This window comes from Camponotus floridanus, unplaced genomic scaffold, assembly GCF_003227725.1.
Source record: "Camponotus floridanus strain SB8 unplaced genomic scaffold, Cflo_v7.5 scaffold3, whole genome shotgun sequence".
NCBI lineage: Eukaryota > Metazoa > Arthropoda > Insecta > Hymenoptera > Formicidae > Camponotus > Camponotus floridanus.
This window is the reverse complement of record NW_020229436.1, coordinates 5,335,225-5,352,432: the sequence shown is the minus strand read 5'-3', so window position 1 is coordinate 5,352,432 and position 17,208 is coordinate 5,335,225. Positions and strand designations below refer to the sequence as shown.

Here is a 17,208-nt window from a genome sequence, read left to right as displayed (position 1 = left end):
AAAGCAATTAGAGAAAAGGATGCAACGAGGGTGCGACAAGGATGCGAGAACAAACGCGAATAAGACGCGAGATACTTCGCGAGTGACAAAATCCGAGTTTTCTATTAGATTTAAGGATCGAGGATCTATGATTATTGGCTATCGATTGAGTCCGCGTGGAGTCCGCGTGGAGTCCGTGATTAACTGAGCAGTCCTCGCGGATTATTTAGGTCTGGAAAAATTCGGGATGCTACCGATATATGGAACATCTAACGCGAATATTAATCGTTACGCAAAGACCAAACACAAATTAAATGCAAATACATTCAATTTTAATATTTTTATAAATCTATTTTTTTAATAAAATTAAGTATCTAAATTAATTGATTGTAAAATTAATTATTACGCGCAATCAATTTTTTTGCCTTTTAAACAGATATTTAATATTGTAAATTATAATTATCAAGCATTATCTTGAATATAAACTTTTAATAAAAATTCAGTCTATTTAAAAATATCTAATTTTTACATATCAATTTTTATATATCAGGTATATAATAATTACATTATTGTGAAATATTTTATAAAATATTGAACTATCTTGAAATATCAATTAACACGAAAAATATTTTATTATATTATTTGAAACATTTTAAAATAAAAACTGAAATATTTTTTATATATGCATTATATGTTGGTGATAATTAGGAATAAATTCTAAAAGGTGAAAAAGCAATAGGTAATATATCTAAAAATAACATGAATGATAAATAATTTATAAATGACTTACATTTTATATTTCGTTGCTCCGTATGTGTTGTCCGTATGTGCTTTTCTCCTTTTTCTTTCTTTTTCGTCCTTTGCTATTTCTTCGTAGCACTCACTTCCGAAAATACGAATAATAATAATTAATTATATATGAAACGATCGCGAGATACTTTGCACGACACTCCCAATCGCGGAATAATTACATGAGAAACGCACTTTTTAATATATATCGTAAGAAACAGAAGACACGAGAAATATACTATTTTCGTTCGATATTTATATAAAGTTTCAAATTCATGCACTACTCATTACAAATGCTCCGTTTAATTAATATTATTAACACGAATTATAAAATCGAAAGATTAATCTAATTGAAAATCATGATAATCGTCCAATTAATAGTAAATTCGATAATATACGAAGAGTATCGTTTCGCACCACTATCTTACTCGAGTGTCGCCGTATGAATAATATCAAGACCGCGGAATGTAAACATTAGCGCGCTATTGTATACGTCAAGGCTAAACACTGTGTTATTGTCTGTTCGAAATATTTTACGTACTTTGACAAATATATACGCGAAATATTTTAAAGTATAGAAATTTAGATTTTAAATGATATAGATTAATTATATGATTATTTATTGAAGGATCACTTTCATTATGTAAAATATATTTACGATTCGATCGTTTTACTGCACGATCTCAATCTGAATTACATTTAAATAATCGAAAAATAGATAAAGAGTCACGAATGATTTATATTCACCAGGCCGGATTTAGTAGGGGGCAACAGGGGCTGAAGCCCAGGAACCTCCACAACACAAATTTTTGGATAAAATTTCCTATCGAATAGTATACAACACTTACAAGGTCTATGTATATTACTTGACCTTGTTATTTCGCAATAAATTATTTAAACAACGTAAAAATTTCTATTTAATTTTGATTTAAAAATGATTAAGGATCTCCACCTCTTCGTTGCCCCAGGGTCTCCATACCTATAAATTCGACCCTGTATAATTTGGATTGAAAAAGTGCAGTAAAACAATCGTAGATCTAAATAATTAATATAATGAGAGGCTTCGTCATATACAAAGTGTTTCCGCAACATACGCATCATTAAGTTGGGATGCCCATCGTCAGGGACATACTTTATTAGACTCTGAATAAGATTAGAATGCCAGTTCAATGGGGAGTAAAGAAAGGGAAATCTTAGCATTTTATTTTAGTAAATAATTGCGAAATTTAATAATATAGATAAAATATATATTTAATAATATATATTATATATTTATATGTAATATATTTTTAATAATGTAGATAATAATATATATAAAATATTTAATTTTAATATATAAATTAACAAATTTGTTTAATAACACATTATAACTTTTAATTATAATATTTAATAATAAATATTAATATATATTAACATATATTAATAATGTAAATTTAAATAAATTTGAACAAATATAGTAAAAAAAATATAATAAAAAAATATAATAAACAAATATAATAAAATATACTTATAATGACAAAAATTTTTGATCTTTAAATGTAATAAATTATAATAAATGTTCAAATTCCGCGTAGTAGATACTTGTTGATCGCTGGCGATTTTTTTTGATAACACCAAACCTCGGATGTATGATAGCCTACCCGGCTGTGTGGTGACTAAAAAAAATTACTTTCATTGTCGTTGCCTACAAATAATATAATATTTGAAAAGCTTCAACTTGATAACATATGCTGTGGCTTTCCTTACACTACTATAAACTATAGCCTTAGAAGGAAATCCTTGTAAGAAAAAATATTTCAATAATGTGAAATGTACAAAGCAACATTTTTTTTTAAATTATAGCAGAAAGTAAATTGCCTTTTCTGATAAAAAAATTTTCTGATAAAAAAAAATGATAAATTATTCATATATTTTACATTTGTCATATATCTTACATTTATCATATCTGATCACGATATTCCAATGAATATCGTTAGAAAAAGACGCCTCAGTACAAATATCTCATTTGCATATATCAGAGAGGCGAAAAAAATATATTATGATTGCGTCTGCAAATGGACGATGAAATCTATATTATCGATATAAATCTATTATTTCGATGCTTTTGAGACAAAGAATGTATTATGAAAATATTTATATTTATAAATTTTACGACATTACATCAATTTGCATAAAACATTTTATATTGTCAGCTTTTGATTATATCGATTTAACAAATGTCGTGCATAAATTATAATTTGTAGAAAATTATATGCAACTATCTTTTTTATTGTATATACAAAATGTCGCAGAGTACTATACATAGTACTATACAGAGTATTATACATATATAAGCGTATTAGGTAATACCTAACCGGTATTACTAACCGGTAATACCGGTTAGGTTCTTATACATCCGGTTCTAAAGCATCTTTCTCGCGGTTATGTTTATCTTCGCTTTTGCTTGAGAATGAATAGAGAGTGAAAATGATCTGACTTGGCTGATTCGCGCGTACCTCCTAGTAGTCTATAACTTACAGTCGAACAAATCGTTGCCGGTATGTTAGTTTATCAGCTATGTATAATCGTTATCTGGATTATTGAGAAACGTTCTTGCGTAAAAAAATAGCGGGAAAAATTCGATATTGTCTAATTACCTTAAAATGACATCGTTATCACAACCTTAGTAAAAATTAAATGCAGTTTTTTTGATTGATTATTGACCAGTACCGATTCTTTTCTAGTAGATGAACATTAAACTGCTTGGCATCCTAATCAAGATCAAGAGAGAACGCTTTTCGCGCAGTTACTTCACTTCATAGAAAAAGTGTTTTACATTAAATACGGAATTTCACATTAAATACGGAATTTTAATGTTTATTGTATATTTCGAAGGTATTTTCTGATGTATCACGATGTTGTTTATTTACGTGGCGTTCTTACTTCTATTTTTTGAGCCTTATTATGTTCATGGTGAGTTTGCGTGTAAAATCTACATTTTTGTGAGATTAATATATATGTTGCATTATATATATTGCATAATATATATATTAATATATATGTTACATTTATTTCTAATAATACAGAAATAATATATATATATATATATATATATATATATATATATCTTATACCATGTATCCAGTTGCTAAAATTCCAGTATGTAATATATTAACAAGCGAAAGTAAAAGCCGACACACAATGAGAAGGCGATATTTTTATAAGGCTTGTGAATGTATATACAGAGTCTCGAAATTAGCTACCCATATTTCATCTATGAATGGATCATTGATTTTCTGATTGACTCTTACTGATTCTAATAAGTTTTTATTATAAGTCTTATAAAATCAAATCAACATGATAAAGTCATTGTTTGTTACGTATTATAGGTCTTATAAAATCAAATAAACATGATAAAGTTATTTGTTACGTCTCGTCTTGGGCAGCCGATAGACCTGCAAATGGTGCATTTTCCTTTGAAAATTATCATCCACAATACTGCACTCACTTGATTTATGCATACGCTGGTTTAAATGCCTCAGATTGGACAATAAGAAGTAGAAATCCTTGGGAAGATATAGAGAAAGATGGTAATTGCAAAATAAAAGATATGTAAGATAAAACCTCAAGTTATTTAAAGAAAGAGAAATTATCTCAACAAGATAAAAAGAAATAATTATAAAATATTAAATAACTCGGAAAAGTTATTAATTAATTAATTCTAATTTTTATTAATTTTAATTTTTCGAACTTTCATTAACTTAATTATTTAATTTATTCAATTAACTTATATTGCTATTGAAATTATTTAATTTATTCGATTAATTTATATTATTACTGAAATTATTTAATTTATTTAATTAATTTATATTATTACTGAAATTATTTAATGTATTTGATTAATTTATATTATTACTGAAATTTCGTAAATATAATTTTAAAATATCCGGACGATTACAGGAATTGGCAGCTATAGAAAGATGACAATGTTTCGTCAGAAAGGTATGAAAGTATTACTCAGTATCGGCGGATGGGCTGAAGGCAGCGTGAATTTTTCGATGATGGCTTCATCAGCGGATAGTAGACAAACTTTTATCGCCAGCACTGTGAAGTTTCTCAAGTGCGTTCGTCCCAATATTAATTGTTATTTTTTTCTTATTTTTATAGAATATTTTATAATAAAAAATTAATTCATCAAGAACTTAGAAATGTTTTATATGTAATAACCGATAAAAATCAAGATTATCGGACTACTTTGAAATACGCGACTAAAGTTTAGTTTGATATTGAAACTTTTTATTTCGCTTTATTTCATATTAATCCATTTGGTTTCCTTTTTTCTTTATTATACATTTGCTTATTTTTATATTTTACTTTCATTTTTTATAAATAAAATTTTGTTGCAATAGAACATACGATTTCGACGGGCTGGACCTTTCTTGGGAATTTCCTGGACCCCTTTTTGGTGGTGCTGAATATGATAAGCACAATTTTGTCAGCCTCGTACAGGTAGGGAAACATTATAATTTACTATTATTATAATTAATTATTAATATATAATATTATTAATATAATTATATTATTAATATATTTAATATTATATCATTAATATATTTAATATAAATTATTATATTATTAATATAATTTACTATTATTATAATTATTATACATAATTTATTATTACTTCTATTATATTTCTATTATATATAATTTATTATTATTTCTATTATTATTTCTATTATACGAGATAAACGCGTTATTTGTGCGATAGGAATTGCGACATGCTTTTCGCCAGTATCATTTTTTGTTAACGGCAGCTATAAGCGGATTCAAAGAAGTTATTATGTCGGGGTACGATATTCCTAAAATTTCCAAATATCTCGATTACATTTACGTCATGACATATAATTATCATGTAGCATGGAATAAAGTGGTTTTTCCACATACGCCATTGAAAAGCGAAGATCATTTAAATGTGGTAAGAAATATAATTTTCGGATGAGCAACGATATATATATATATATATGTGTAGTCAAAATTCAACATTATCATGTAATTGTCTTTTCAATATTTATTAGGAAGATACTATTACGTATTTATTGAAAGAAGGCGCACCAGCTGAGAAATTAGTCTTAGGACTGGCATTGTTCGGAAGAACTTTTGTTCTTACAACTATACCATCAACACCAAAAATAAATCCGTTTGGTTTGCCCAGTCTACAGGTTGGATTCAGAGGACCTTATACATTCGACGATGGTTTCATGGGATTCAATGAGGTATTTTCCACCATATTTCTTATATTTATATTATATTCCATAATTTTTATAATATTTATATCTTTGACAACTATCGTAAAAATTATTTTTGTTTAACTTTTCGTAATTACAGTAAAATATATGATAGAAAAATTGTTCATGTGTAAATATGTGAAGAAAATATAAAATATATAAATAAATATATAAAATATATAAAATATATTATAAAATATATAAATAAATTGCACATATTTTAAACACGCAGATTTGCGAGGAGTTGATGTTACATCCGCATGAATGGACAGTTGGATGGGATAATTATAGCAGCACAGCTTACGCGATTAGAAGAGATCGCGTTGTGGTTTACGATAATAACAAAGCAATTATGATAAAGGTATTATCTCTTTTGCTTTTTTTCATGGAACACATCTTCTACTAATTCTAAATTTTGTATTGAATTTTAACTATATGCCTATAGAGACGAATCTGGAATTTCTAATCAAATTATTAAGTAATTATCTTGTAAATTTCAAATACTCTTCTTAAACCTTTTTCACATCGCTAGAATTTTCACAATTGCTAGAAGAATTTTATTGCTCAGAAATATATATCAATTTTTTAAAACTATAACATAAAATAAAAAAGAGGATTGCTTTTAATATTTTGTTGTTTTTATAAAAATATTTAATAAAAATGATAAAAGTTATTATAAAAATATTTTTAAAAATTATTAATTTTAGACATCAAAAATGTTTAATAAGGAGAGGTTTTAGAGTAAAATTTATTAGTCATTTATTATTACAAACATTTAAAAAAAATATTCTCCATTGTTTTCTAAACAATAATACATATAAAGATAAAATAAACAAAGTTAAAGGCTCCTCTAAATTAACAAATCAAAATGAATAATAAAAGGCAGTAAAGAGCCAACGCAGTTGTAGGGCGTGAATAAAATGATTTCCAAGACAGCAATTCAATTTTAACGATCCTTTCGCTTTATTCCAAACGTTTCGGACTCAATTCGAGCCTTCTTCAGTGATTCTAATAAACACAAAGAAAGGATAAATAAATCAAATGAGAAAAAAAAATAAAAACGCAATATCAATAAATGCAAGAGAGAGGAAAAAGCATAGTCACATGTATGCATGATCTATAGGAGCGACGCGACTTCGTCAAGGCGGGTCCATCCGAGAAAGCACGATGCAAAAAGCCCTCTCAGCGGTACAAAGCGCGAAGAGCGATGCACTAACAAAATAAATAAAATCAAAACTAGTCACACGTCTTAAAAAAGAGAAATTCATTGACGTTAATTAAAGGCCACTCACTCACTCGGACAAGAGACAGACCAGCAGAAACGAAACAATCGACAAGCCCACAATCGAATAGGCCGATAATTCGAACGGCAACGGTAATTATTAGAATCACTGAAGAAGGCTCGAATTGAGTCCGAAACGTTTGGAATAAAGCGAAAGGATCGTTAAAATTGAAAATTGCTGTCTTGGAAATAATAATATAAAGGATTCTCAGTTTCTAAACGAACATTTTGAAAAGTTTCTACATAAATAGCTCTGCATTCTTCATCGCAAATTGTTTACATTTTCCACTCGTGTTTCATAAACAGATTTTAAGAACTTTCACAGAAAAAAAAACTTTTTCAAAATGTTTATTCAGAATTTGAGAATCTTTTATATTGTTGTTTAGAAAGCAATGGAGAACATTTCGAACATTTATTATAATAAATGACTAATAAATAAATAAATTCTACTCTAAATTGTATCTTTGTATATAAAATATTTAAAACCTAAAATTTCTTGGTGCAATTTCTCGAAAAATGTTCACTTAAATAAAGAAAGAAGAAGGAGAGTTGTATGTACAAAGATTCAAAAGACTTTTAAGATGATATATTACTTGACTTCTATTGCTATCTAAAATTTTTGAAAGGATAGCTACGCCGACAAAGGAGAGAAAGGAATTTCGTTGCATTTAATGTACTTAAACCTTCCTCTCGAAAGCAAAATTGATGTCTGTTAGCATTTTTCCCAAAAAATAGTCAATCGTGAAATAAACGGGTGGAAAGTTTTAAAATGAATACTCTGTATATAAACAGGGTGTCAGGGCAATCTCTTCCCAAAAAAGAGCTCTTGTAGCTTACTTCGAGGGTTTTTCAAAATTTAAAATAAAGTATTTTTTTATCGTGTACTTTTTGAGTTATGAGGCTTGAAATAATTTCTTAATTTTTACATAACTCATAAAATATTTAGTAAAATATTCATTTTTAAGATAAGCTGCAAGAACTTTTTTTGGAGAAGAGATTGCCCTGACACTCTGTGTGTGTGTGTGTGTGTGTGTGTGTGTGTGTGTGTGTGTGTGTGTGTATATATGTATGTATGTATATATGTATCAATTACTAATAATTACATAATTCAGTCTTTTAAACTTTCACACAAATTTTGAGTACTTAAAAATTTAAAAATTAATAAACTTTATTAGGTAGAATACGCAAAAAGACAGAGACTGGCGGGTGTAATGGTATTTAGCATCGACACGGACGATTTTCGAGGACAATGTTCGCAATCGTTGCAAAGGTATCCTCTAATGAAAACTATTAATGAAGTTTTGACAAGGAACACGGTATCACGCGAAGAGAAGAAAGAGCCAAACTTATCTGTGCAATTATCCTCAAATATTATATTTGCACTATTAATCACAATGATTTCTTTTTCTCTTTAAACAAATATCTATCTTAATCGTAAAAAATTGTTAAATTAATATAAAAAATAATAATAATTGATAACAATTAATAACTAACAAAAAGCATTAGACTGCGCTAATACTGTTTGTAGATCGTTCCTTTTATTAATATTTTTTGAAATTATATTGTAAAAATATATTATTAATCTGCAATATAACATGTTACTTATTTGTGTATATGTATATATCATGTACGAATAAAAAGAAATTATGTGTTTTTCTCTTGGTATAAAATACATTACATTATTTATAATATTAGAATAACATAAAGCTTGCGCTTCGCATGCGCCATTTCTTCTTTTTTATTATTACATTCTTAATAATAACTTTATTATTTTATTATTATAACATAATCATATATTATGATTTGTTTTTCGTTATGTTTTATCAAATATTTCTTTATGAATGTAACTTTTTATTTTTTTTAACAAATATAGTAAAAAATATAATAAACAAATATAATAAAATATACTTATAATGACAAATATTTTTGATCTTTAAATGTAATAAATTATAATAAATGTTCAATGTAACCACCATCTTCTTCTAAACATAAAGCAATTCTGTGTGCTCATGAAATTTTCTTTCACACGACTTATATGAGAGAAGTGATCTCCGCACATGCGTTACGAATTTTATTTTTAAGAATTTCTGTATTTTCCGGCAGAGTGTGATATTTTATCTTTTAATATGTTCCACATAAAAAAGTACATAGGCATAAAATCCATGGGCAGAGATCACTCTTTTGATAAAACAAGTGAGAAACATTTTCAGGATTGCTCTATGTTTAGAAGAAAATAGTGATTATATCGAGTTTTATAATTTATTATATTTAAAAATCAAATATATTTTTCATCTTAAGTATTTTTCATTATATTTGTCCAAATTTGTTTATTAAATTTTATTTATCTATTTTTATTATATCTATCGTTATTTTATCTATTATTATTTGATTGATTATTAGATAAATATTTTATTTTATATTATTAAATTTCACAACTGTTCATTATAATAGAGTGAAAAACAGATTTCTTTTTTCTTATTCCTAATTTGATCTTTCTCAAATTCCGCGTAGTAGATACTTGTTGATCCCTGGCGATTTTTTTTGATAACACCAAGCTTCAAATGTATGATAGCCTACCCGGCTGTATGGTGACTAAAAAAAATTACTTTCATTGCCGTTGCCTACAAATAATATAATATTTGAAAAGCTTCAACTTGATAGCATATGCTGTGGCTTTCCTTACACTACTATAAACTATAACCTTAGAAGGAAATCCTTGTAAGAAAAAATATTTCAATAATGTGAAATGTACAAAGCAACAATTTTTTTAAATTATAGCAGAAAGTAAATTGCCTTTTCTAAAATGATAAATTATTCACATATTTTACATTTGTCATATATCTTATATTTATCATATCTGATCACGATATTCCAATGAATATCGTTAGAAAAAGACGCCTCAGTAGAAATATCTCATTTGCATATATCAGAGAGACGAAAAAAATATATTATAGTTGCGTCTGCAAATGGACGATGAAACCTATTATATTATCGATATAAATCTATTATTTCGATGCTTTTGAGACAAAGAATGTATTATGAAAATATTTATATTATTTATAAATTTTACGACATTACATCAATTTGCATAAAACATTTTATATTGTTAGCTTTTGATTATATAACAAACATCGTGCATAAATTATAATTTGTAGAAAGTTATATGCAAATATCTTTTTTATTGTATATACAGAATGTCGCAGAGTACTATACCATATATAAGCACTTGTAAAGAGCGCAGTAAATTGAAGAAACAAGTCCCAGCATTTTACAATTTTCGCAATAATAGAAAGAAATAAAATTAATTAATTAATTATATAATAATATTAAATAAAATCGATCGAATGTGTATCTACGTGTGTGTTTGTGTGTGTGAGAGAGACAGGGAGAAAAAGAGAGAGAGAGAGAAACGCTTGGCCGTTCGAGCTGTTGCATGATTCAGTGTGTTAGGCATTTTGTGGGCGCGCAGCAAGGGGAGAAACAGCGTGGCGTAGCGATGACATTGTAATGAATGACAACAGCATGTCTCGTTGTTCTCTCAATTCGATGATCGGACAATAACACAGTATTCAACTTTGGCATAAGTATAAGAATCAGATTTTTTAAAAGATTAAATTTATTAAAAATTTATATTTAAGAAAATTTTTTTGATAATTACAATCTATAATATTTAATCAAGCACTTAAAATCGCTCAGAGAAGATTGAAAATATATCATTACATTTTTAACGTAAGATTAATAATTAAGTCGATAGATTTCGAAGGTTTATTTTGTATATATGTCTGCCATAATATATAGTAATATTTTAGCAACAAAATAATAATAATACGATTTTCGATCTTGATGGCATATGATGTCAGCCTAATATTATGTGCCTCGGCTCTTTTTTTCGCCCAATGACTTTCAAACAGTGAAGTGATTGTGCGAGACGCTTCGTTAAATTTCTTTTCTAGATGCGATCGCGATCAATTGGAAAATTATTTACTATAATAATATGATTAATTTTTATAAATGTCTGCCAGAAGGTGATCGCGATGCTTGCCAAGTTTTTATTAAATTCTGTAGATTTGGATTTTTTTCAAAGATTCTAATATTTTTAATATTAATTATATTATTAATATAATTAATATGATATAATTAATATAATTATATTATTAATATTAATTATATAAATGCATTTTTAATTAATGTTTAAAAAATTGTGTGAAAATAGACAACGTTTTGTTTTTTGTTAAAAATCTTACGAAAACGATATTAGTATTGGCTTACAATATTTTTACTTTTCTTATATTCACGTTTTGATTTTATTGTACAATTGTATCTTACAAATTTTCAAGATGACAGCGGTAAATCAATACTAAATGGAACGCAGATGTTGTCTCTTGAAGTGAGAGTTGTGCTTGTCCGAATTTACCAGATGTTTTTCTATTCTCGCATAGATTTTTCTTGCATAGATTTTTATCTACAAATTTGAAAGAGACTATTCTTCCAAATAGAACCTTAAAATATTCTTTTCAATATGTGACAACAATTGTTGTATTGTCAATATTAATATAACATAATAAAGCTGTTTTTTATATTTTGATTGGTCTATTTTAAGGCGAAAAAGAGCGAAAAGAGAGATTTTAGCATTGTCACGAACGCCACTATACAATTTCAAATTTATTTTCTTCATTGGTCTCACTATTTCTTCCCGATATTTTAATTTCTCTTTTCTTTTCTTTTTTCTATTTTCTCAATGTATTTGCGCTTATCTGCATTTCATACATTTTTGTGTTTTATTAACTTTATCTTAATCTACTCCTTTATTTTTGTTTTTCTGCATTTTCTTCGTCAGCGTATTTGTTTTTTTTTAGACTATTTTATTCCATTTGTTAAAAAACATACACGGAATATAAATGCAGAGGAACGATTATTTATTTCGGAAAGGCAACAGAGGATCTGTAAAACATATCAAATTTCCGGTAATATATAATACCGATTAGGTTCTAATACATCCGGTTCTAAATGCATCCTTTTCGCGGTTATGTTTATCTTTGTTTTTTGCTTGAGAATGAACAGAGAGAAAAAATGATCTGGCTTGGCTGATTCGCGCGTATCTAACTCCTAGCAGTCTATAGCTTACAGTCGAACAAATCGGTTACGGTATGTTAGCTTATCAGCTATGTATAATCGTTATCTGGATTATTGAGAAACGTTCTTGGTGATAAATAGCGGGAAAAATTCGATATTGTCTAATTATCTTAAATAAATAAAATGACATCGTTATCACAACCTTGTTAAAAATTAAAGCAGTTTTTAGCAGTTAAATGCAGTTTTTTGATTGATTATTGACCAGTACCGATTCTTTTCTAGTAGTTTAACAGTAAACTGCTTGGCATGCTAATCAAGATGCAACGCTTTTCGCACAGTTACTTCACTTCATAGAAAAAGTGTTTCACATTAAATACGGAATTTTAATGTTTATCGTATATTTCGAAGGTATTTTCTGATAAATACCATTTTTAATCACTGATAACTTGTTAAACATATTAAATAAATCACATTGAAAGGAAATTCAGTGTATCACAATGTTGTTTACTTACGTGGCGTTCTTACTTCTATTTTTTGAGCCTTATGTTCATGGTGAGTTTGCGTGTAAAATCTACATTTTTGTGAGATTGATATATATGTTGCATTATATATATATATATTAATATATGTTGCATTTATTTCTAATAATACAGAATATATATATATCTTATACCATGTATCCAGTTGCTAAAATTCCACTATGTAATATATTAATAAGCGAAAATAAAAGCCGACACACAATGAGAAGGCGATATTTTTATAAGGCTTGTGAATGTATATACAGAGTCTCGAAATTAGCTTCCCATATTTCATTTATGAATGGATCATTGATTTTCTGATTGACTCTTATTGATTCTATTAAGTTTTTATTATAAGTCTTATAAAGTCAAATCAACATGATAAAATCGTTGCTTGTTACGTATTATAGGTCTTATAAAGTCAAATCAACATGATAAAGTCGTTGTTTGTTACGTCGCATCTTGGGCAGTCGATAGACCTGCAAATGGTGCATTTTCCTTTGAAAATTATCATCCACAATACTGCACTCACTTGATTTATGCATACGCTGGTTTAAATGCCTCAGATTGGACAATAAGAAGTAGAAATCCTTGGGAAGATATAGAGAAAGATGGTAATTGCAACTTCTTTATAAGCTTATGTCCAATTATAATAATTTAAAATTATTAAAACAATTAATTGAGTAAAAGAATAATTTGTCTAATAAAATTACTAACATACATGTGAGATAAAACCTCAAGTTATTTAAAGAAAGAGAAATTATCTCAACAAGATAAAGAGAAATAATTATAAAATATTAAATAATTCGGAAAAGTTATTAATTAATTAATTCTATTTTTTACTAATTTTAATTTTTCGGACTTTCATTAACTTAATTATTTAATTTATTCGATTAACTTATATTGCTATTGAAATTATTTAATTTATTCGATTAATTTATATTATTACTGAAATTATTTAATTTATTTAATTAATTTATATTATTACTGAAATTATTTAATGTATTTGATTAATTTATATTATTACTGAAATTTCGTAAATATAATTTTAAAATATTCGGACGATTACAGGAATTGGTAACTATAGAAAGATGACAATGTTTCGTCAGAAAGGTTTGAAAGTATTACTCAGTATCGGCGGATGGGCTGAAGGCAGCGTGAATTTTTCGATGATGGCTTCATCAGCGGATAGTAGACAAACTTTTATCGCCAGCACTGTGAAGTTTCTCAAGTGCGTTCGTCCCAATATTAATTATTATTTTTTTCTTATTTTTATAGAATATTTTATAATAAAAAATTAATTCATCAAGAACTTAGAAATGTTTTATATGTAATAACCGATAAAAATCGGAACACGACTATCGGACTACTTTGAAATACGCGACTAAAGTTTAGTTTGATATTGAAACTTTTTATTTCGCTTTATTTCATATTAATCCATTTGGTTTCCTTTTTTCTTTATTATACATTTGCTTATTTTTATATTTTACTTTCATTTTTTGTAAATAAAATTTTGTTGCAATAGAACATACGACTTCGACGGGCTGGACCTTGCTTGGGAATTTCCTGGACACCTTTTCGGTGGTGCTGAGTATGATAAGCAAAATTTTGTCAGCCTCGTACAGGTAGGGAAACATTATAATTTACTATTATTATAATTAATTATTAATATATAATATTATTAATATAATTATATTATTAATATATTTAATATTATATCATTAATATATTTAATATAAATTATTATATTAAAAACACTCAAACAGGCATAGAGAGCTGGAGATCATTATTAGTCCGGAATTATACAAATTAAATAAAAGTAAACAATAAAAGGTTAAAAAATCCGTTTTAATAATACATAGACATTAAGACATTTAAGAACGGACGTTTCGACTTATATTTAAGTCATCTTCAGCGCATGTTAATTATCGTAAAGTAAGCGGATGCTGTACGCAGTAAACATATTAATGGGTTTTAAACACGATAGGAATTATCTTACGGTTGTGTCCATAGATGAAAACGGACCTTACAAGTTTAGGTTAATAGGCCTAAATTGTCTTAAATTGTTATGTTGCTCTTAAATTGTCTTAATGTCTATGTATTATTAAAACGGATTTTTTAACCTTTTATTGTTTACTTTTATTTAATTTGTATAATTCCGGACTAATAATGATCTCCAGCTCTCTATGCCTGTTTGAATGTTTTTAATTTATTAATTAAGAGAACTTCATTACTATTTAATAAATTATTATATTATTAATATAATTTACTATTATTATAATTATTATACATAATTTATTATTATTTCTATTATATTTCTATTATATATAATTTATTATTATTTCTATTATTATTTCTATTATACGAGATAAACGCGTTATTTGTGCGATAGGAATTGCGACATGCTTTTAACCAGTACCACTTTTTGTTAACGGCACCTATAAGCGGAGTCAAAGAAGTTATTATGTCGGGGTACGATATTCCTAAAATTTCCAAATATCTCGATTACATTTATGTCATGACATATAATTATCATGTAGCATGGAATAAAGTGGTTTTTCCACATACACCATTGAAAAGCAAAGATCATTTAAATGTGGTAAGAAATATAATTTTCGGATGAGCAACGATATATATATGCAGTCAAAATTCAACATTATCATGTAATTGTCTTTTCAATATTTATTAGGAAGATACTATTACATATTTATTGAAAGAAGGCGCACCAGCTGAGAAATTAGTCTTAGGACTGGCATTGTTCGGAAGAACTTTTGTTCTTACAACTGTACCATCAACACCAAAAATAAATCCGTTTGGTTTGCCCAGTCTACGTATTGGATTCAGAGGACCTTATACATTCGACGATGGTTTCATGGGATTCAATGAGGTACTTTCCACCATATTTCTTATATTTATATTATATTCCATAATTTTTATAATTTTTATGTCTTTGACAACTATCGTAAAAATTATTTTTGTTTAACTTTTCGTAATTACAGTAAAATATATGATAGAAAAATTGTTCATGTGTAAATATGTGAAGAAGATATAAAATATATAAATAAATATATAAAATATATAAAATATATTATAAAATATATAAATAAATTGCACATATTTTAAACACGCAGATTTGTGAGGAGTTGATGTTACATCCTCAAGAATGGACAGTTGGATGGGATAATTATAGCAGCACAGCTTACGCGATTAGAAGAGATCGCGTTGTGGTTTACGATAATAGCAAAGCAATTATGATAAAGGTATCATCTCTTTTGCTTTTTTTCATGAAACACATCTTCTACTAATTCTAAATTTTGTATTGAATTTTAACTATATGTCTATAGAGACGAATCTGGAATTTCTAATCAAATTATTAAGTCTTGTAAATTTTAGGCTTGAAATAATTTCTTAATTTTTACATAACTCATAAAATATTTAGTAAAATATTCATTTTTAAAATAAGCTGCAAGAACTTTTTTTTGGAGAAGAGATTGCCCTGACACTCTGTGTGTGTGTGTGTGTGTGTGTGTGTGTGTGTGTGTGTGTGTGTGTGTGTGTGTGTGTGTGTGTGTGTGTGTGTGTGTGTGTGTGTGTGTGTGTGTGTGTGTGTGTGTGTGTGTGTGTGTGTGTGTGTGTGTGTGTGTGTGTGTATGTATATATGCATCAATTAATAATAATTACATAATTCAGTCTTGTAAGCTTTCACACACAAATCTTGAGTACTTAAAAATTTAAAAATTAATAAACTTTATTAGGTAGAATACGCAAAAAGACAGAGACTGGCGGGTGTGATGGTATTTAGCATCGATACGGACGATTTTCGAGGACAATGTTCGCAATCGTTGCAAAGGTATCCTCTAATGAAAACTATTAATGAAGTTTTGACAAATAACACGCAATCGTTGCAAAGGTATCCTCTAATGAAGACTATTAATGAAGTTTTGACAAGTAGCACGGTACCACGCGAAGAGAAGAAAGAGCCAAACTTATCGTCTGTGCAATTACCCTCAAACATTGTATTTGCACTATTAATCACAATGATTTCTTTTTCTCTTTAAACAAATATCCATTTTAATCGTAAAAAATTGTTAAATTAATATAAAAAATAATAATAATTGATAACAATTAATAACTAACAAATAGCATTAGACTGCGCTAATGCTCGTGTTTGTAGATCGTTTTTTTTATTAATATTTTTTATTATTTCATAAAAATATATTATTAATCTGCAATATAACATGTTACTTATTTGTGTATATGTGTATATCATGTACGAATAAAAAGAAATTATGTGTTTGTC

General features: G+C 27.2%; 2 protein-coding genes across 3 annotated transcripts; both read left to right on the top strand.

Annotated features, from left to right (window-relative positions):
- The first annotated feature begins 3,238 nt into the window (after positions 1-3,238).
- Positions 3,239-8,747, top strand: LOC105258092 (probable chitinase 2). Of its 2 annotated transcripts, XM_025410064.1 has the most exons (9): positions 3,239-3,305; positions 3,643-3,720; positions 4,137-4,337; positions 4,708-4,867; positions 5,157-5,256; positions 5,519-5,725; positions 5,826-6,023; positions 6,268-6,396; positions 8,493-8,747. In XM_025410064.1, exons 2-9 carry the CDS (start codon positions 3,663-3,665, stop codon positions 8,730-8,732), a joined length of 1,293 nt encoding a protein of 430 aa, XP_025265849.1. In that variant the 5' UTR covers positions 3,239-3,305; positions 3,643-3,662; the 3' UTR covers positions 8,733-8,747. The 2 variants fall into 2 exon arrangements, with proteins under 2 accessions (XP_025265849.1, XP_025265848.1); XM_025410063.1 differs by lacking the exon at positions 3,239-3,305 and having other exon boundaries at positions 3,336-3,720.
- Positions 8,748-12,429: 3,682 nt separating this feature from the next.
- Positions 12,430-17,000, top strand: LOC112638407 (probable chitinase 2). The gene is made up of 8 exons (XM_025410062.1): positions 12,430-12,942; positions 13,319-13,522; positions 13,980-14,139; positions 14,434-14,533; positions 15,301-15,507; positions 15,598-15,795; positions 16,040-16,168; positions 16,664-17,000. Exons 1-8 carry the CDS (start codon positions 12,888-12,890, stop codon positions 16,964-16,966), a joined length of 1,356 nt encoding a protein of 451 aa, XP_025265847.1. The 5' UTR covers positions 12,430-12,887; the 3' UTR covers positions 16,967-17,000.
- The last annotated feature ends 208 nt before the right edge of the window (positions 17,001-17,208 follow it).